A 21253-nucleotide genomic window follows, 5' to 3' on the forward strand; every position below is an offset into this window, starting at 1 on the left:
ATAATGAATTTATACAATCAAATAATATAGTCATCAATGCATAATTAAATCATGGCTGAAATGGAAGTCTGTTTGGGGATTACTTACTGGAACAGAGGAATTAGAAGAGAGTGTGGAGAAAAATAGAAGAAAAAGGTATATATAACTCAAATCTATGACAGTGCATGTGTGTTATGTGCCATTAAGTTGGCTCAGACTCCAAGTGACCTTATGAATAAATGGTGTCCACAGTGTCCTGTCTTCAACAGCCCTGCTTAGCTCCTGTGGATTCATGCCTATGGCTTCTTTTATGGAGTCAATTAATCTCATATTTGATCTTCCTCTTTCCCTGCTGCCTTCTCTTTCCTTTCCTACTTCTAATTTTTCTTTTATTATAGTATGTTTCAGTATGGATATCTTTAGCAAATTTCACATGTACAGCATAATTATTAGTAACTGCAATCACCATGTAATACATTAGCTCTCCAGAACTTAAGCATCTCACATAATTGAACCTTTCTTCCCCTTGACTAACATTTCTCCCTTTGCCAATCACCATTCTAATCTCTGTTTTGAGTTCAAGTTAATATTCCACATATAAGTGAGACCATGCAATATTTTTCTGTCTTCCACTTAACATAATGTCTTCCAGATTCATCATGTAGCATATTATAGAATTTCTTTATTTTTTAAGGCTGAAATATATTTTATTGTATATATAAACTTCATTTTAAATTTATTTATTAGGTGTTTCTATATCCTGGCCCTTATGAATAATGCTGCAATGAAATTTTGGGTGCAGATACTTCTTTCATATATTATTTCATCGGCTATAAACTCAAAAGTAAGACTGCTGGATCACACGATTATTCTATTTTTAATTTTTGAGGAACCTTTGTACTCTTTTTCATAATAGCTGAATCAATTTATATTCCTCAAATAAATTTATATATATATATAAATACTTGAGGGTTATGTACATATTAGGGTAGTCAGAAGGTGAAACTAACCTTCTATGAAATTAGAATAAACTTATCTTATATATCTAATGGATGCTATTGCTAATAGATAATTTATATGGACATATTCTATTAAAGTGAGAAACAAGTAATATTTCTCAGTTTTTAAGTGAAAACACTTATATTTTTCAATAAATTATAAGACATTTAAAAAATGTTCCTAGAGAAACTACAAGATAGTGAAGAGAATTCCTGTCAAATATAAAATAAAAACATAAAATTATATTTCTATGTATAGTAAGAAAATATTATGTAAATATTTTAAAAGTTTCTCTGCCATTCTTGGTGATTATTTTTTCCTACACAAAACTCAAAGTATAATTTTACTCCTAAAATTATTGTTGTTTAACAAGTTATAATATTGTATACCTGAAACTAATATAACCAATATAAGATTGTATACTAACTATACATAAATCAAAAAATAAATTTACTGGATGAAAGAAGGTTAAGGAATTAGCCAAAGAATGTGTGCATAACCCACAGACAAAGACAACAGTGTGGTGATGGCCAGAGGGAAGGGGGAGTGGGGACTGAGTGGAATTGCAGAGAGGGGATCTGTAATAGTATTAACAATAAAAAAATTTTAAATCTTTAAAAAATAAATAAAATTTTAAAACCTTGTGAGAAGGTGTTTAAAAGAATGAGCATCAGAAAGACATAAGAAAAGTAGTTTAAATGAAATGGAAAATATAGAAAACAAACAGAATTGTTAGGAAAAAAACCCAAAGAATGAACAGGGACGACAGGGAATTTGTGATCTGAAGAAGCTACAGAAATGTCATGTTTATATTTTTTAAATTTCTCTACATTATGTCTCTAATTCACTATGCCATATTATTTCATTTGCTTGTGAAGAATAGTTTTCCTTACTATGTTCATGAAGGCTTGCTTGACTTGCTGATTCCTTAAGCTGTAAATAAAGGGGTTCAGCATGGGAGCTACTGAGGTGTTTAGCACAGCAACTCCCTTGCTCAAAGACACTCTAGTTTTTGCTGAAGGTTTGATATACATAAAAATGCAGCTGCCATAAGAGATGGAGATGACAATCATGTGAGATGAACATGTAGAAAAGGCCTTTGTCCTCTGACTATTAGAAGGAATTCTTAGAATTGTTCTGATGATACATATGTAGGACAGAATTATCAATACCAAAGTGAACATCAGAGTAAACACAGCACAGGCAAACCCCATGATCTCTAGGAATTTTGTATCTGAACAAGAAAGTTGCAGCAGGGGAAAATAATCACAGGTAAAATGATCAATAATATTTGACCTACAGTAATCAAGTTTTAAGAGCAACATGAGTGCAGGGAAGATGATTAGGAATGAAACTAGCCACGAAGTGAAGACAAGGAGTATACAGATTCTTCGATTCATGATGGTCATGTAATACAGAGGTTTGCAGATGGCAATGTAGCGATCATAGGACATGGCAGCCAGAAGGTAAAATTCAGTGACTCCCAAGAGAATGAAAAAAAATAACTGAGCAATGCAATCATTATAGGAAATGGTTTTATCTCCGGAAATAATGGTGGCCAGGAACTTAGGTATACTGACAGTTGTGAATGAAATCTCTAATAAGGAGAAATTTCTGAGGAAGAAATACATGGGGGTCTGGAGGTGGGAATCCATCAGGGTAAGGCTTATAATGGTCAGGTTTCCAGTGATGCTGAACATGTAGGTGATGAGCAGAAAGGCAAAGATCACCACCTGAAGCTTAGGGTCATCTGACAGTCCCAGGAGGATAAACTCTGTTACTTCTGTATGGTTTCTCATTCTTCAGTTGCTTTTTTGTTTTTCTCACACCAGATCTATAGGAGAAAGCACAAGGAACAATTGAATTGTGGATTAACAAATATCCAATGTGGAACCAGAATTTGACTGAAATAGTACACTATTTCACCTTCAGTGGAAATTTAAAGTGAACTGATTTAAAGTGATCATTATAGTAATGATCCTTTAATTTCTTCTCTTTTGCGGGTGAAAGCACTCTGTTTAAGGTGGGTTAAACAAATTCAGTATCACAAAGCTTGAAGTGGCAGGTGTGGGATTTGTTCCCAGACTTTTCTGACTCCAGCCTGTGAAGTTCAGAGATGTGTCCATAGAGTTTCTTCCCAATGAAAACCAGCTTTGTGCTAATGCTCCAGTCCCTATGTTTCCCATTCTGCGTACTTTATAAGTTTAATTACGCCAAGAATCCTCAAAAATGAGAAAGATATTGTATTCTTTTTTTTATATATATATATTTTGTTCAGATAGAGTGGGAGAGAAAGAGAGAGAGAAACACATCGACGCGAAAGGGACACATCGAGTGGTTGCCACCCTCACAACCCAACCAGGGCTGGGGACAAACTGCAACCGAGGTACATGCCTTTAGCGGGAACTGAACCTGGGTCTCTCTGGACCGCAGGCCGACGCTCTAACCGCTGAGCAAATCTGGCCAGGACAAGATACTGTATTCTTAAGTAAAAATTTAGTTTTGTCTTTAGCCATTTATTACTTTTGCTAAGACTCAACTTTTTCAGCCCCTGCTGAGCCTCATTGGTAGTCAGAAACACTAATGCCATTGCCGCCGGCAACCTCAAGTGTTAGGGATAGAGGAAAAAGAAGTAGAAAATAATTTAGGTAGAAAATGCGTAAATCTGAGGCTGATTACATCTAAATTATTTTAGGACATTTCAGCATACCTATGTGTCATTTGTATAACCTTTATTCCTATGCAACCTATTTTCTTTTATATTTTAAAGTCATAACTATTACTGTTATTATTATTATAAAATTTTCCTTTCAGTTCAAGAGTTAAATAAGTGCTTGCTAGGAGTACTTAGTAATTCCAAGAAAGCTGGGGTTAACAGTGAATGATATTACCATAGATATTTTCATAAGGAAGAATGAGGATATCTAGTTTTAAACCGAAGCTACTTACTAGTTCTGAAAACCAATTCTTCTTTGTTTCTTCTATAAATACACAGTTTTTTCCTCTGTATACAAGACTATCTCATAAGATTACTGTGAGCATTAAATGAGTTAATATACATGAAGCATTTGGAAAAATGCTTAGCATTTAATAAAAGCTACATAAGGATTTGTTCAATGAGCGGAAAAGCTTTGGGATTAATATGATGTCTCTCTGTTAAAAGCTATATCTAAAATAAATAATAGTAGATGAATTTAGCACCAAGAGAATCACATAGAAACAATGACACAAATGAGGTGGAATCACTGGCTGTGTAGTATCTCTCAGACATTTAGGCAAGTGAATCTTAGCCTTGTTCTACTTTTTGGCATGTTGACCTTTCCCATCATGGTATTTCTGTCTTCTCCACCCTGTCAGCAACACCTACCTCCCATATACAATCCACCTGCTTCCTCTTGAGTGAGAATTTGATCACCACCATGTTTGAGGCATGTTAGATATTTGCAGCTTATCAACATTGCCACTGTTTCTTTTCTTTTTGCTCCTCATTAGTAATAGTAACCCTTCTGAGAAAGATTATGAAACTTGCATTAAATAAAATATATGTATGAAACTGGTATTGTAGGTAGCAAATTTCAATGATACTCCAAATCACTTCCTTCCTTATTTCCACATTGGATTTAGTATCCATTGTATGAGTTCCATAAGTATCTTATATTCATTCTTCCCCACCCATCACATATACTGTGCTGAACTCTTCCACTACTCTTTGCATTTATTGAAGTTAAGACAATCTTATCTTCAAAACTTCTGCAACACAATCCATTGTCTAGTGTGGTCATAGTAAGTTTAAAATAAACACTTTTCTAATTAGTTAATTAACTGATGTTGAGTTTGTTACTGAGTCACCTGCTGCCATCAGGTACAGTTCTCCATTTTATGTCAAATTCTAGGCTTTATATTATGCAGTTTGTGTCTTTGTTTTATAAAATGTGTTTCCTTACTTTACCTATTTTTCAAAATGTATTAATCTACTTAGCCTAAATTATCTGTATTGAGTACATTTATAACAAAGAACATGTAAAGAAACCTAAAACATTTTTATATATAATTTAAAAGAAAACTTCATAAAACATTATTTTAAAGCCAGAGGAGTGCTACATTGCAGGATACATCAAGTTTGAAGGACTGAAGGATAAGGGCCTGAGAGACTGAGATAAGAGCCTGAAACTAATTCCATTTATTTCTGGTGTGTGTGTGTGTGTGTGTGTGTGTGTTTAATAATGTTCAATGTTGCAGTGGGTGGAAATATCCCTTAGTACTACATAGCTTATATTCAATTAGAAAAACATAGACACAGAGATCATAATTCCCTGCCTTTATTTAATAGAAAATGAATCAATTGATATGATAAAACAAAATATGCTAAAGTCTTTTTTCACTTTTTAATTTATAAAGTTACAAAATATAACTCATATATATCATATTTAATTGAATTAAAAGTTGAGCTAGAAAGAAAAAAATGGCGGCGAAGTGAATGGAGGGACCCAGACCGTCTCCCAAGACCAAACTGGATTTACAACGAAAACAAAGGCAAACCGTCAGGAAAGGGCAGCTGAAGGACACCTTGGAGGACCACTTAACCAGAAACACCCACTCAGTCCTGGTAGGCTTGCGAGGACGGGAGAGGGGACCAAGAGCCCAGGGTCCGCAGCGGCCTGGGCAGGGGCCAGGGAACTAGAGGGGAAGTTAACTCTACCGTCTTTCTTCCCACCTTGCCCGGCCTGGAAACCCTGTAGCCGGCTAGGCTAGGCTCTCTGCTGAAGCCGCACAGACTCGCAGACCCCAGGCAACTCGGTGGGACCGGGGAACGCGGTGGAGAGTTAACGCTACCGCCTCCCCCCCCGCCGTGCACGGCCTTGGAAACTCTGCAGCCGGCTAGGCTAGGCTCTCCGCTGGAGCCGCACAGACTCCTGGCCCCCAAGGAACTGGGCGGGACCAGGGAACTCGGAGGGACCGGGGAACTAGGCGGAAAATTAATTCTGCTGCCTCCCCTCCTGCCGTGCAAGGCCCTGTAGCCGCTGAAGCCGCACAGACTCCTGGCCCCCAGGCAACTCGGTGGGACAGGGGAACGCGGCGGAAAATTAAGTCTACCGCCTCACTCCCTGCCGTGCACGGCCTTGGAAACTCTACAGCCGGCTAGGCTAGGCTCTCCGCTGGAGCCGCACAGACTCGCAGCCGGCTAGGCTAGGCTCTCTGCTGAAGCCGCACAGACTCGCAGACCCCAGGCAACTCGGTGGGACCGGGGAACGCGGTGGAGATTTAACGCTACCGCCTCCCCCCCTGCCGTGAACGGCCTTGGAAACTCTGCAGCCGGCTAGGCTAGGCTCTCCGCTGGAGCCGCACAGACTCGCAGCCGGCTAGGCTAGGCTCTCTGCTGAAGCCGCACAGACTCGCAGACCCCAGGCAACTCGGTGGGACCGGGGAACGCGGTGGAGAGTTAACTCTACCGCCTCCCCCCCTGCCGTGCACGGCCTTGGAAACTCTGCAGCCGGCTAGGCTAGGCTCTCCGCTGGAGCCGCACAGACTCGCAGCCGGCTAGGCTAGGCTCTCTGCTGAAGCCGCACAGACTCGCAGACCCCAGGCAACTCGGTGGGACCGGGGAACGCGGTGGAGAGTTAACTCTACCGCCTCCCCCCCTGCTGTGCACGGCCTTGGAAACTCTGCAGCCGGCTAGGCTAGGCTCTCCGCTGGAGCCGCACAGACTCCTGGCCCCCAAGGAACTGGGCGGGACCAGGGAACTCGGAGGGACCGGGGAACTAGGCGGAAAATTAATTCTGCTGCCTCCCCTCCTGCCGTGCAAGGCCCTGTAGCCGCTGAAGCCGCACAGACTCCTGGCCCCCAGGCAACTCGGTGGGACCGGGGAACGCGGCGGAAAATTAAGTCTACCGCCTCACTCCCTGCCGTGCACGGCCTTGGAAACTCTGCAGCCGGCTAGGCTAGGCTCTCCGCTGGAGCCGCACAGACTCGCAGCCGGCTAGGCTAGGCTCTCTGCTGAAGCCGCACAGACTCGCAGACCCCAGGCAAATCGGTGGGACTGGGGAACGCGGTGGAGATTTAATGCTACCGCCTCCCTCCCTGCCGTGCACGGCCTTGGAAACTCTGCAGCCGGCTAGGCTAGGCTCTCCGCTGGAGCCGCACAGACTCGCAGCCGGCTAGGCTAGGCTCTCTGCTGAAGCCGCACAGACTCGCAGACCCCAGGCAACTCGGTGGGACCGGGGAACGCGGTGGAGAGTTAACTCTACCGCCTCCCCCCCTGCCGTGCACGGCCTTGGAAACTCTGCAGCTGGCTAGGCTAGGCTCTCCGCTGAAGCCACACAGACTCCTGGCCCCCAGGCAACTCGGTGGGACCTGCGAACGTGGCGGAAAATTAATTCTACCGCCTCCCTTCCCGCCGTGCACGGCCCTGGAAACTCTGCAGCCGCTGAAGCCCCACGGACTCACGGCCCCCAGGGAACTGGGCGGGACCAGGGAACTTGGCTGGAAATTATTCCCACCACCTCCCTTGCCACCCTGCATGGGCCCTCCTAACGCTATAGCCTGCTAAACTCTCCGCTGGAGCCACACAGACTCCCGGAGAACAGGGGACTTGGCGGGATTAAAGTGGGTCCTCCCTGGTGCATCCAAACCCAGGAGAGGGAGCCACAAACAGCAAAACACGAACACCCACTGGGAAAACTTGGCAGACTCCAAAGCCCACTGTGATAACCAAAATGGTGAGAAACAGAAACAAAAGCCAAATGAAAGATCAAGAGACCTCTACAGAAGATGAAATAAATGAGGTGCAGTTAAGCAAGTTAACAGAACTAGAATTTAGAGCCATGATGTTGCGGAAGCTCAACAGCATGTGTAAGGACATGAGCAACATGAGTAAAGACATAGAAATGTTGAAAATAAACCATCTGGAAATGAAAAACCAACAGGAAGAAATGAAGAATGACATATCAGAAATGAAAAACACACTGGAAGGTCTAAAAAGCAGAGTAGGGGAAGCTGAGGACCGGATCAGTGAATTAGAGGACAGGCTAGAAGAAATCAACCAATCAGAAAACCAAAAGGAAAAAAAGATTAAGAAACAAGAAGAGAGCTTAAGAGAATTGTGGGACAACTGGAAACGTAATAATATTCGTATCATAGGAGTCCCTGAAGAAGAAGAAAGTAAGCGAGGGCTAGAGAATATATTCAAAGAAATAGTGACAGAAAACTTCCCTAATTTGGTGAAGGAAGAAGGCATTCAAGTTCAAGAAGCTCAGAGAGCCCCAAGTAAGAAGAACCCAAACAGGCCCACACCAAGACACATAGTAATCAAACTGCCAAAAATTCAAGACAAAGAGAGAATCCTAAAAGCAGCAAGAGATAAGCAACAGGTTACCTACAAAGGAACCCCCATAAGGCTCTCAGCTGACTTCTCACAAGAAACATTACAGGCTCGAAGGGAATGGCATGAAGTAATCAAGGTCATGAAAAACAAGGATCTGAATCCAAGACTACTCTACCCAGCAAGGCTATCGTTCAAAATAGAAGGTCAAATAAAGAGCTTCCCAGACAAAATAAGGCTAAGGGAGTACATTAGCACCAAACCAGCACTGCAAGAAATGTTAAAAGGACTGCTGTAATTACCAGGAGAAATGGGAAGAAAAATAGAACCACACTAAACAAAAATGGCAATAAATAAGTACATATCAATAACCACCTTAAATGTAAATGGACTGAATGCTCCCATAAAAAGACACAGAGTAGCTGATTGGATAAGAAAGCAAGACTCATCTATATGCTGTTTACAAGAAACCCACCTCACAACAAAAGACTCACACAGATTGAAAGTGAAGGGATGGAAAAAAATCTTTCAAGCAAATGGAAAAGAAAAAAAAGCTGGGGTAGCAATACTGATATCCGATAAAATAGACTTCAGATTGAAGGCCATAACTAGAGACAAAGAAGCCCACTACATAATATTGAAAGGATCTATCCAACAGGAAGATATAACATTGATAAACATATATGCACCCAATATAGGAGCACCAAAATATATTAAAAATCTTCTGGAGGACTTCAAAGGAGAAATCGATAGCAATACAATCATAACAGGGGACTTCAACACCCCGCTCACATCACTGGATAGATCCTCTAGACAAAAAATTAGCAAGGAAACAGAGACTCTAAATGAAGCACTAGACCAAATGGATTTAATAGATATCTACAGAGAACTACACCCCAAAACTACAGAATTCACATTCTTCTCAAGTGCACATGGAACATTCTCAAAGATAGACCACATGTTAGGGCACAAACTAAGTCTCTACAAGTTCAAGAAGATTGAAATTATAACAAGCATCTTCTCAGACCACAATGGTATGAAACTAGAAATCAATTGCAAGAAGAACATACAAAGACATTTTAACACATGGAAGCTAAATAGAATGTTATTAAACAATGAATGGGTCACCGAGGAAATCAAGGAAGAAATCAAAAACTTCCTGGAAACCAATGAAAATGAGGACACAACAATACAAAATCTATGGGATGCAGCAAAAGCAGTTCTGAGAGGGAAGTTTATAGCACTACAGGCCTACCTCAAAAAAGAAGAAAAATCTGTAATAGACTACCTAACCTCACAACTTAAAGAACTAGAGAGTAAACAAAAAGAAAACCCCAGAGCAAGCAGAAGAAAAGAAATAGTAAGGATCAGAGCAGAAATAAACGACATAGAGACCAAAAAAACAATCCAGAGGATCAATAAAACAAAGAGCTGGTTTTTTGAAAAGATAAACAAGATTGATGGACCCTTAGCTAGACTCACCAAGAAACAAAGAGAGAGAACCCAAATACATAAAATCAGAAATGAAACAGGAGAGATAACAACTGACCCTACAGAAATACAAAAGATCGTTAACAACTACTATGAAAAATTATACGGCAACAAATTCGAAAATCTAAGCGAAATGGACAAATTTTTAGAAACACATAGCCTCCCAAAATTGGATCAGATAGAGATTGAAAACTTGAACAGACCAATAACAACAGAGGAAATTGAAGATGTAATCAAGACTCTTCCAGCAAACAAAAGCCCAGGCCCAGATGGCTTCACAGGGGAGTTTTACCGAACATTCAAAGAAGAACTAATACCCATTCTCCTCAAACTATTTCAAAAAATTCAAGAAGAAGGAAGACTGCCAAACTCGTTTTATGAAGCCAGCATAACTCTAATTCCAAAACCAGAAAAAGACACAACAAAGAAAGAAAACTACAGGCCAATATCCCTGATGAACATAGATGCCAAAATCCTGAACAAAATACTAGCAAATCGAATCCAGCAATACACCAGAAAAATTATCCACCATGACCAGGTGGGATTCATCCCAGGGATGCAAGGCTGGTACAATATTCGCAAATCCATAAATGTGATACACCACATAAATAAATTGAAGAATAAAAACCACATGATCATATCAATAGATGCTGAAAAAGCCTTTGACAAAATCCAGCATCCATTTCTGATAAAAACGCTCACCAGTGTGGGAATTGAGGGATCATACCTAGACATAATAAAGGCCATATATGAAAGACCTACAGCCAACATCATACTCAATGGGCAAAAACTAAAAGCATTTCCCTTAAGAACAGGAACAAGGCAAGGATGCCCACTTTCGCCACTCCTATTTAACATAGTACTGGAAGTCTTAGCCACAGCAATCAGACAGGAAGAAAAAATAAAAGGGATCCAAATTGGAAAGGAGGAAGTGAAAGTGTCATTATTTGCAGATGACATGATACTGTACATAGAAAATCCCAAAGACTCCACCAAAAGCTTACTAGACTTAATAAATGAATTTGGCAAAGTAGCAGGATACAAAATTAACGTCAAGAAATCGATGGCATTCTTATACACCAATGATGAACTCACAGAAAGAGAAACTAGGCAAACAATCCCATTTACCATTGCGGCAAAAAAATTAAGATACCTAGGAATAAACTTAACCAAAGAGATAAAGGACCTATTCGCAGAAAACTACAGATCTTTGAAAAATGAAATAGAGCAAGATGTAAAAAAGTGGAAGAACATACCCTGTTCATGGATTGGGAGAATTAACATCATTAAAATGTCCATATTACCCAAAGCAATCTATAGATTCAACGCAATCCCCATCAAAATACCAACGGCATACTTCAAAGAATTAGAACAATTACTTCAAAAGTTCATATGGAACCAAAAAAGGCCTCGAATAGCCACAGCAATCTTGAAAAGGAAGAACAAAGTTGGAGGGATCACAATACCAGATTTCAGGTTATACTACAAAGCCACCATAATCAAAACAGCCTGGTACTGGCACAAGAACAGGTATATAGACCAGTGGAACAGAATAGAGAACCCAGAAATGGACCCTAGGCAATATGCTCAATTAATATTTGACAAAGGTGGCAAGAGCATACAGTGGAGTAAGGACAGCCTCTTTAATAAATGGTGCTGGGAAAATTGGACAGCTACTTGCCGAAAAATGAAACTAGACCATCAACTTACACCCTACACCAAAATAAACTCAAAATGGATAAAAGACTTAAATGTAACCCATGAATCCATAAAAATCCTAGAGGAGACTGTGGGCAACAAAATCTCAGACATCATACGCAGCAGAATTTTTACTGACACATCACCTAAGGCAATAGAAACAAAGGAGAAAATGAACACATGGGACTACATCAAACTCAAAAGCTTCTGCACAGCGAAAGATACAATCATCAAAACGGAAAGGCTACCCACTGTATGGGAGAGCATAATTGCCAATGATATATCAGATAAGGGGTTAATTTCCAATACATATAGAGTGCTCACACAACTCCACAAAAGGAAGACAAAGAATCCAATTAAAAAATGGGCAGAGGAACTAAATAGACACCTCTCCAAACAGGACATACAAATGGCTAAGAGACATATGAAGAAATGTTCATCATCACTAATCATCAGAGAGATGCAAATCAAAACAACAATGAGGTATCACCTCACACCGGTCAGAATGGCCGCCATCAACAAATCATCAAACAACAAGTGTTGGCGAGGGTGTGGAGAAAAGGGGACTCTAGTACACTGTTGGTGGGAATGCAGACTGGTGCAGCCCCTGTGGAAAACAATATGGTGTTACCTCAAAAAATTAAAAATTGAACTCCCATTTGACCCAGTGATCCCACTTCTAGGAATATACCCTAAGAAGCCTGAAACACCAATCAGAAAGAATATATGTACCCCCATCTTTGTAGCAGCACTATTTACAATCGCTAAGATCTGGAAACAGCCCAAGTGCCCATCAGTAGACGAATGGATTAAAAAGCTGTGGTACATATACACAATGGAGTACTACGCAGCGGTAAGAAAGAAAGATCTCTTGTCCTTTGAGACTACATGGAGGGACCTGGAAAGTATCATCCTGAGTGAAACAAGCCAAGCAGAGAAAGACAAATTTCATATGATCTCACTGATTTCTGGAATATAATGAACATAACAGTTTGAGGACAATCCCCTAAGGAGTGGGGAGCTGAGAGAGGGATGAACAACAGAATTTATATGCATATAGGCATGAACAGTGGACATGGACAACAATCGGGGGAAGGGGCGGGGAGGGAAGGGGGAGGGGGGAACCACTGGGGGAAAAAAGGAGAATCATTTGTAACAAAAATTAATCAATAAAAATAAATAAATAAAAAAAAAAAAAAAAAAAAAAAAGTTGAGCTAATAATAATTGATAAATCAATGGTAACATTTGGGAAACTTCCGTTGCCTTTCTTCTGCCCGACTTACCTCTAATTTTCAGAAAAGCTCACTAACAATCAGAAAGGCTGGAATATGAAAAACATTAGCAGCTGTCATATTTGTAATCCAGGGAGACCAACATTTCTGAAAATATTTCCTCTCACTTAACAAATTTGCTTTCTATTGCCAATGTTTTTGTCTTAAATTCCCCATTTTATCCAGAGAAGATATATTACTTTGACTATAGAGAGAAAGATGCAAATATATATATTTGGAGATGTTTTAAAACTCTCTGGTAGGTTTCTGCATAACTGTACTTGCACAAGCTACTTAATGTTATATCTAGTTTCTCTGATGCTGGCTCAAGGGAACTAATTTAGTGAATTGAAGTTGCCAGAACAGCAATATATGCAACACACTAATGAATATAATAAATAATACACACTAGTGTTAACATTTTTTTAAATTAATTTATTTTTGTTACAGACGTTTCTGCTTTTTTCCCCCATCGAAACCCTCCTCCACATTCCCACCACCCATCCTCAGTTTTGTTGTCTGTGTACATGCATATAAGTTCTGTGGTTTATCTCTTCCATACCCCCACACCCCTCTTTTGAGGGTTGTCAGTTTGCACCCTACTTCCACGTCTCTGGGTTTACCCCGTTTCTTGGACTCTTATGTTCATTATATTCCACAAATAAGTGAGATTGTGTGATATTTGTCTTTCTCCGCTTGGCTTATTTTGCTTAGAATAATACTCTCCAGGTCTCTCCATGTCGTCTCAAGGGATTAAAGATCTTTCTTTCTTACAGCTGCATAGTGTATATGTACCACTGCTTTTTTATCCATTTGTCTACTGATGGACACTTGGGCTGTTTCCAGATCTTGGCTATTATAAATAGTGCTGCTATAAACAAGGGGGTACATATATTCTTTCTGATTGGTGTTTCAGGCTTCCTAGGGTAGATTCCTAGAAGTGAGATCACTGGGACAAATGGCAATTCAATTTTTAATTTTTTGATGTAACACCATATTGTTTTCCATAGTGGCTGCACGAGTCTGCATTCCCACCAGCAGTGTATTAGAGTCCCCTTTTCTCCACACCCTCACCAACACTTGTTGTTTGATGATTTGTTGATGGCGGCCATTCTGACAGGTGTGAGGTGATACCTCATTGTTGTTTTAATTTGCATCTCTCTGATGATTAGTAATGTTGAGCATTTCTTCATATGTCTCTTAGCCATTTGTATGTCCTGTTTGGAGAGGTGTCTATTTAGTTCCTCTGCCCATTTTCTAATTGGGTTCTTTGTCTTCCTTTTGTTGAGCTGTATGAGCACTCTAAATATACTGGAAATTAACCTATTATCTGATGTATCATTGGCAATTATGCTCTCCCATACGGTGTGTTGCCTTTCCGTTTTGGTTGTTTCATTTGCTGTGCAGAAGCTTTTGAGTTTGATGTAGTCCCATGTGTTCATTTTCTCCTTTGTTTCTGTTGCCTTAGGTGATGTATCAGTGAAAATTCTGCTGTGTATGATGTCTGAAATTTTGTTACCTACATTTTCTTCTAGCATTTTTATGAATTCATGGGTCACATTTAAGTCTTCTATCCATTTTGAGTTTATTCTTGTGTATGGAGTAAATTGATGTCTAGTTTCATTTATTTTCATGTAGCTGTCCAATTTTTCCAACACCATATATTAAAGAGGCTGTCTTTACTCCACTGTAAGATCTTTTCACCTTTGTCAAATATTAATTGAGCATATTGCCTTGGGTCCATTTCTGGGTTCTCTATTCTGTTTCATTGATCTATCTGACTGTTCTTGTGCCAGTACCAGGCTGATTTGACTACAGTGGCTTTGTAGTATACCCTGAAATCCGGTAATGTGATTTCTCCAACTTTGTCCTTCTTTTTCAAGATTGCTGTGGCTATTTGAGGTCTTTTTTGGTTTCATATGAACTTTTAAAGTATTTGTTTAGTTCTGGGAAGTATGCAGTTGTTATTTTGATGGGGATTTCATTGAATCTATAGATTGCTTTGGGTAGTATGGACATTTTAATAATGTTAATTCCTTCAATCCATGAATAAGGTATGTGCTTCCCCATTTTTATATCTTCCTCTGTTTCTTTTTTCAATGACATGTAGTTTTCTGTGAAAAGGTTTTTATTTCTTTGGTTAAGTTTATGCCTAGGTATCTTAATTTTTTGGTTGTGATGGTAAATGGGATTTTTTTTAGTTTCTCTTTCTGTGACTTTATCATTGGTGTATAAGAATGCTGTTGATTTTTTGATGTCAATTTTGTATCCTGCTACTTTGCCAAATTAATTTATTAAGTCTAGTTAATATCTGATGGAGTCTTTGGTGTTTTCTACATATAGGATTATGTCATCTGCGATAATGACCGTTTCACTTCATCCTTTCCAATTTGGATCCCTTTTATTTTTTTATCATATCTAATTGCTGTGGCTAAGACTTCCAGTACTATGTTAAATAAGAGTGGTAAAAGTGGGCATCCTTGTCTTGTTCCTGTTCTTAAGAGAAATGCTTTTAATTTTTTGCCCATTGAGTATGATGTTGGCTGTAGGTCTTTCATATATGGCCTTTATTATGTTGAGATATGTTCCCTCTATTCCCAGAGTGCTGATTGTTTTTATCAGAAATGTATGCTGGATTTTGTCAAATGCTTTTTTAGCATCTATTGATATGATCATATGATTTTTGTATTTTGTTTTGTTTATGTGGTGTATCACATTTATTGATTTACGAATATTGTACCAGCCTTGCATCTCTGGGATAAATTTTACTTGGTCGTGGTGAATAATCTTTTTGATGTATTGCTGGATTGGATTTGCTAGTATTTTGATCAGAATTTTGGCATCTGTGTTCATCAGAAATATTGGCCGATAGTTTTCTTTCTCTGTATTGTTTTTTCTGATTTTGGAATTAAAATCATGCTGGCCTCATAAAACAAGTTTGGAAATCTTCCTTCTTTTTGAATTTTTTGAAATAGTTTGAGGAGAATGGGTATTAGTTCTTTGAATGTTCAGTAATATTCCCCTGTGAAGCCGTCTGGGCTTGGGCTTTTGTTTGCTGGGAGAGTCTTGATTAAATCTTCAATTTCTTTTGTTGTTATTGGTCTGTTCATGTTTTCTATCTCTTCCTGGTTCAGTTTTGGGAGACTATGTGTTTCTAGAAATTTGTCCATTTCGCTTAGATTGTCGAATTTGTTGCCATATAGTTGGTCATAATATCTGTTAACAATTCGTTGTATTTCTGTGGTGTCAGTTATTATTTCTCCTCTTTCATTTCTGATTTTGTGTATTTGGGTTCTCTCTCTTTGTTTCTTGGTGAGTCTAGCTAAGGGTCCATCAATCTTGTTTATCTTTTCGGAAAACCAACTCTTTGTTTCATTGATCCTTTGAATTGTTTTTTTTTTTTTTTTTTGGTTTCCATGTCAATTATTCCTGCTCTGATCTTTACTACTTTCTTCCTCCTATTTGCTCTGGGGTTTTCTTTTTGTTTGCTTTCTAGCTCTTTCCATTGTGAGGTTAGATATTCTATTAGAAATGTTTCTTGTTTCTTGAGGTAGGCCTGTAGTGCTAGGAACTTCCCTCTCAGAACTGCTTTCTTTGCATCCCATAGATTTTGTGTTGTGTGTTCATTTTCATTGTTTTCCAGGAAGTTTTTAATTTCTTCCTTGATCTCTAGGGTAACCCATTCATTGTTCAGTAACATGGTATTTAGCCTCCATGTTTTCAAATGCCTTTGCATGTTATTGTTACAATTGATTCCTAGTTTCATGCCATTGTGATCTGAGAAGATGCTTGATATAATTTCAATCTTCTTGAACTTGTAGAGACTTAGTCTGTGCTCTAACATGTGATCTATCTTTGAGAATGCCCCATGTGCACTCGAGAAGAATGTGAATTCTGTAGTTTTGGGGTATAATTCTCTGTAGATATCTATTAAATCCATTTGGTCTAGTGCTTCATATAGGGTCTCTGTTTCCTTGCTAATTTTTTGTCTAGAGGATCTATCCAGTGATATTAGTGGGGTGTTGATGTCCCCTGTTATGATTGTATTGCTATTGATTTCTCCTTTGAAGTCCTCCAGAAGATTTTTAATATATTTTGGTGCTCTTATATTGGGTGCATATATGTTTACCAAGGTTATATTTTCCCATTGGATAGATTTTTTCAGTATTATGTAGTGGCCTTCTTTGTATCTATTTATGGCCTTCATTTTGAAATCTATTTTATCAGATATGAGTATTGCTACCCTAGTTTTTATTTGCTTTCTGTTTGCTTGAAAGATTTTTTTCCATCCCTTTACTTTCAATGTATGTGAGTCTTTTGTTGTGAGGTGTGTCTCTTGTAAACAACATATAGATGAGTCATGCTTTCTTATCCAATCAGCTACTCTGTCTTTTTATTGGAGCATTCAAACCATTTACATTTAAGGTACTAATTGATATGTACTTATTTATTGCCATTTTTGTTTAGTGTGGTTCTATTTTTCTTCCTATTATTCCACTATTTACAGCATTTCTTTTTAGCATATCTTGCAGTGCTGGTTTGGTGTTAATAGATCCCCTTAGCCTTTGTTTTTTTTTTTGGCTGGGAAGCTCTTTATTTGACCTCCTATTTTGAATGTTAGCCTTGCTGAATAGAGTATTCTTGGATTCAGATCCTTGTTTTTCATGACCTCGATTACTTCATGCCACTCCTTTCTGGCCTGTAGTGTTTCTGTTGAGAAGTCAGCTGAGAGCCTTGTTGGGTTTTTCTGTGGGTAAGCTGTTGCTTATCTCTTGCTGCATTTAGGATTCTCTCTTTGTCTTTAATTTTTGGCCTTTTTATTACTATGTGTCTTGGTGTGGGCCTGTTTGGATTCTTCTTATTTGGGGCTCTCTGTGCTTCTTGAACTTGAATGCCTTCTTTCTTCACCAAGTTAGAAAAGTTTTCTTTCACTATTTCTTCAAATATATTCTCTAACCCTTGCCCATTTTCTTCCTTTTCGGGGACTCCTATGATGCGAATGTCATTACATTTCCAGTTGTCCCACAGTTCTCTTAAGCTGTCTTCCTGGTTTTTAATTGTTTTTTTTTCTTTTGGTTTTCTGATTGATTGATTTTTTCCTACCTTGTCTTCTAATTCCTGATTCAGTCCTCAGCTTCCTCAACTCTGCTGGTTAGTCCTTCCAATGTGTTCTTAATTTCTGCTATGTAATTCTTCATTTCTTCTTGGTCATTTTTCATTTTGAATTGGTTGATTTTCAATGTTTCTATGTCTTTACTTATGGTTTTGATGCCCTTACCCATGCCGCTGAGCTTCCTCAAGAGCATGGCTCTGAATTCTAGCTCTGTTAACTTGCTTAATTGCATTTCACTCATCTCATCTTCAGTAGAGGCCTCTTGTTTTTTCATTTGGGATTTGTTTGTTTGTTTCACCATTTTGGCTATGTTACTGGGTTTTTGAGCCTGCCAAATTTTCCCTGTGGGTTTTGGTGTTCTGCTGTTTGTGGCTCCCTCTACTGGGTTTAGATGTGTATGGGAGGATTCACATTAAACACCCCTGTCAAGCCTTACTTTCCTGGGTAGATTTTCAAGTCCACGAAAGGTTCAGTTATCCTCTAGTTTTTTTGCCTAGAGGCTATTAGTCTCGGTTACTTGAAGAGCCTTGGGTTCTCACTTGAAGCAAAAACTTGCTCAGGTGTTCAGTGTAAGAGGATTTCCTGAGGGTGGGGCAGATTGTGGTTGTTGATGAGCCTCAATTTTCATTTCAATGGCCCACCTGTGTGGGTTTGAATTTTGCTGTGGGGCTGCCACCTCTCTCCAGAGCCCTGGAATGAGTAAGATGGCCACCGTCCTGTGTGGCTGCAACTCAGGAAAAGCTCTGAGTGCCATCTAAATCCCGAGTGTCCCCACACAGTTCCAGTCCAGTCCACCCTTTCTCTGCCAGAGCCCAGGGTGAGTGGCTGTGGCTATTTTAGCACTCTCTCCCAGCTCTCTGCACTGTGGAGTGGGCTTGGGAGTTTAACCCTGAAGGTGCTGCTCATAGCTAAGACTTCTGGTGTCCGTGGGCTCCCAGCACCCCTCTCCTGCCTCCGCAATCATACTAGGATCTTTTCAGTGTCCCTGGTTATATGGTCCTGTCCCACTGATTTTCTGTTGCTTTTTCCTGATGATTTGTCTTTATTTTAGTTGTAATTCCAGTTTGGTCCTGGGAGATGGTCTGTGTAGCTTCCATTTACTCCACCACCATTTCAATAGTGTTAACATTTGAAAGGAAACTTGGTGAACAGTTTCCAATGAGATAGAACAAAAAATAACAAGCAAACAACAATTTGTTTTACTCAACATTATTTTTAAGGCAGAGATTAGCAACCAAATATCTTAATTCCCAATGCAGATCTCTCCCTAATACTCCACACCATTTTTTAAAAAATCTGTTGGGTCACCACTAAGTACATTTTGTAACGCTATTATTTTTCATCTGCTTTCCAAAAAAATGTTGGTACAATAACACTGCTAATATATTATGCTTTTTTCCCCCTGCTCAGTCTTGCTCACCAGAAATGGCAGGTAAAGAGCTTCTTTTGATTGATTCATGTGGTAATTTATATGCCAAGTATAATATTAGGAATTAGTACCTTCTGTGACAAGACTATAATCATATAATCATGTTCAAGTGAGATAAGGTGAGTTTTAAAAGCCCCAAAAAAGAAAAATAAAGAGAAAAAACTCATGGAAATTGAAAAAAGTGTGATAATTACCGGGAGGAGAGGGTAGGGGAAAGGTAGAAGACGCTAAATGTGGGATAAATGGTGATGGACGGAACTTGACTTGGCGTGATGAACACACAATACAGTGTACAGGTGATGTGTTGTAGAATTGTATACCTGAAACCTGTATACTTTTCGCAACCAGTGTTACCCTAATAGAGTCCATTTAATAATGCCAGTAAATTTGTGCAAGTCATTAGTAAAAATTATGCAAAATTTGTAGGTCCTTACAGAGTTTCAAATATATATAAATGGAGCAAACACAGTTTTGTGTTTTATTTTATTCTGTTTTTTCAAATCAGGCTATCTTATTGTCTGTTATATCTCAGGACCTCTGCTAAGTTACTAATTGTTTTCTGAGCAGCAATTTATAGATTTCTTTAAAAAATAGATAATTTTTCTAGCTTGCCAAACAACTATGACAATTAAATAATATATGATATAAAATGTATCCAGTTCAGCATGTGATACAGAATAAATACTCTCTATAGAAGACATATTATTATTTATGAAGTGCCTATCAAACTTCCAGGGTACATAAAAGTAATGATGGCTGCCTAAATATTCTTCTCTTATATATTTTTAACATAATACAGATAAACAAGGGGAGTTTATAAAATAAGACATACTTGCCTTCAACATGACTAACAAATATAAGATATAATGAACTTCAAATTATTTGTAAGTAGAAAAATAAATATCCAAGTCCATCAGATGAGTGGGAATAATTAAACAGATACTACAGATAGTGTAAAAAATATGGTTATTGTAGATCTTTAAATAATTTTATATTTCATATAAACTTATAAAAGAATTTTATATTAGTAGCAGAAGAGAAAATTTAAGAGTAAATTGATTAAAACTGTATATTCATTTAGCTATTACAATGTAAATATATTTATTATTCAGAAAAATCAGCAACATGATTTATCTATAGCCACTGGCTTTCTATCCAGATATAATCAGTGACCACATGGAATGTACCAGACAGTTTGAAAGGAAGACACAACCTAGTCAATTTCAGTTGAAAGAGAGCTTAAGCAAATGAGATCAGCAATGCAGATTATCTTTGAGATGAATATAGGAGGATATTGTAGAAGTTATAATTTCATTTTTCCTTTATTGAATCATCACAATGACATTCTTTCAGGTTAATACATACTTAATTTGTAGAAAACACTGTTTTAAGCCATGTTTTTGAAAGCCTGTTTTATTTTCTGGTTCCTCAGAATACAAATAAGATGGTTCTACATGGGGATAACTGAAGTGTTGAGAATAGCTACTCCTTTGGTCAATGATGCTCTTTCTTTTGTTGAAGACTAGACATGCATGAATATGCAGCTTCCAAAAGAGATAGAAATGACAATCATGTGAGAGGAACATGTGGAGAAAGTCTTTTTCCTTTGACTAACAGGCAGGATTCTCAGCATGGTGCTAATGATGCACATGTAGGGCAGAATCACTAAGGCCAATGTGAAGAGCACAGTAACAAAAGCAAAGTAAAAACCAATCCTCTCCAAAAGCCACATATCTGAGCATGAGAGTTATAAAATGGAGAAATAGTCACAAGAAGAGTAATCAATTCCATTGGGAGCACAGAAATCTAACTGGAGGATTAGCATGAGTGGTGGCAAAATGGTAAGAAATCCTCCTAGCAGTGAACTGAAGACAAGCAGGGAGCAGATTTTCTTGTTCATCTTAGTGATATAATGAAGAGACCTGCAGATGGCAACATAACAATCAAAACACAT

The 21253-nt window shown here is 38.6% G+C and overlaps 1 protein-coding gene and 1 pseudogene across 1 annotated transcript; both read right to left on the reverse strand.

The window, feature by feature from the left end:
- Window positions 1–1758: 1758 nt before the first annotated feature.
- On the reverse strand, window positions 1759–2809 carry LOC118623952 (olfactory receptor 6C1). The gene has a single exon (XM_036251799.1). It carries the CDS (start codon window positions 2775–2777, stop codon window positions 1836–1838), a length of 942 nt encoding a protein of 313 aa, XP_036107692.1. The 5' UTR covers window positions 2778–2809; the 3' UTR covers window positions 1759–1835.
- A 17940-nt stretch (window positions 2810–20749) lies between these two features.
- LOC118623766 lies at window positions 20750–21253 on the reverse strand (annotated as a pseudogene).

Source organism: Molossus molossus, unplaced genomic scaffold (genome assembly GCF_014108415.1).
Source record: "Molossus molossus isolate mMolMol1 unplaced genomic scaffold, mMolMol1.p scaffold_m16_p_10, whole genome shotgun sequence".
NCBI lineage: Eukaryota > Metazoa > Chordata > Mammalia > Chiroptera > Molossidae > Molossus > Molossus molossus.

Excerpts from the sequence above, each read along its gene's own strand:
- LOC118623952 (XM_036251799.1), bottom strand. The coding sequence starts at position 2,777 with ATGAGAAACCATACAGAAGTAACAGAGTTTATCCTCCTGGGACTGTCA.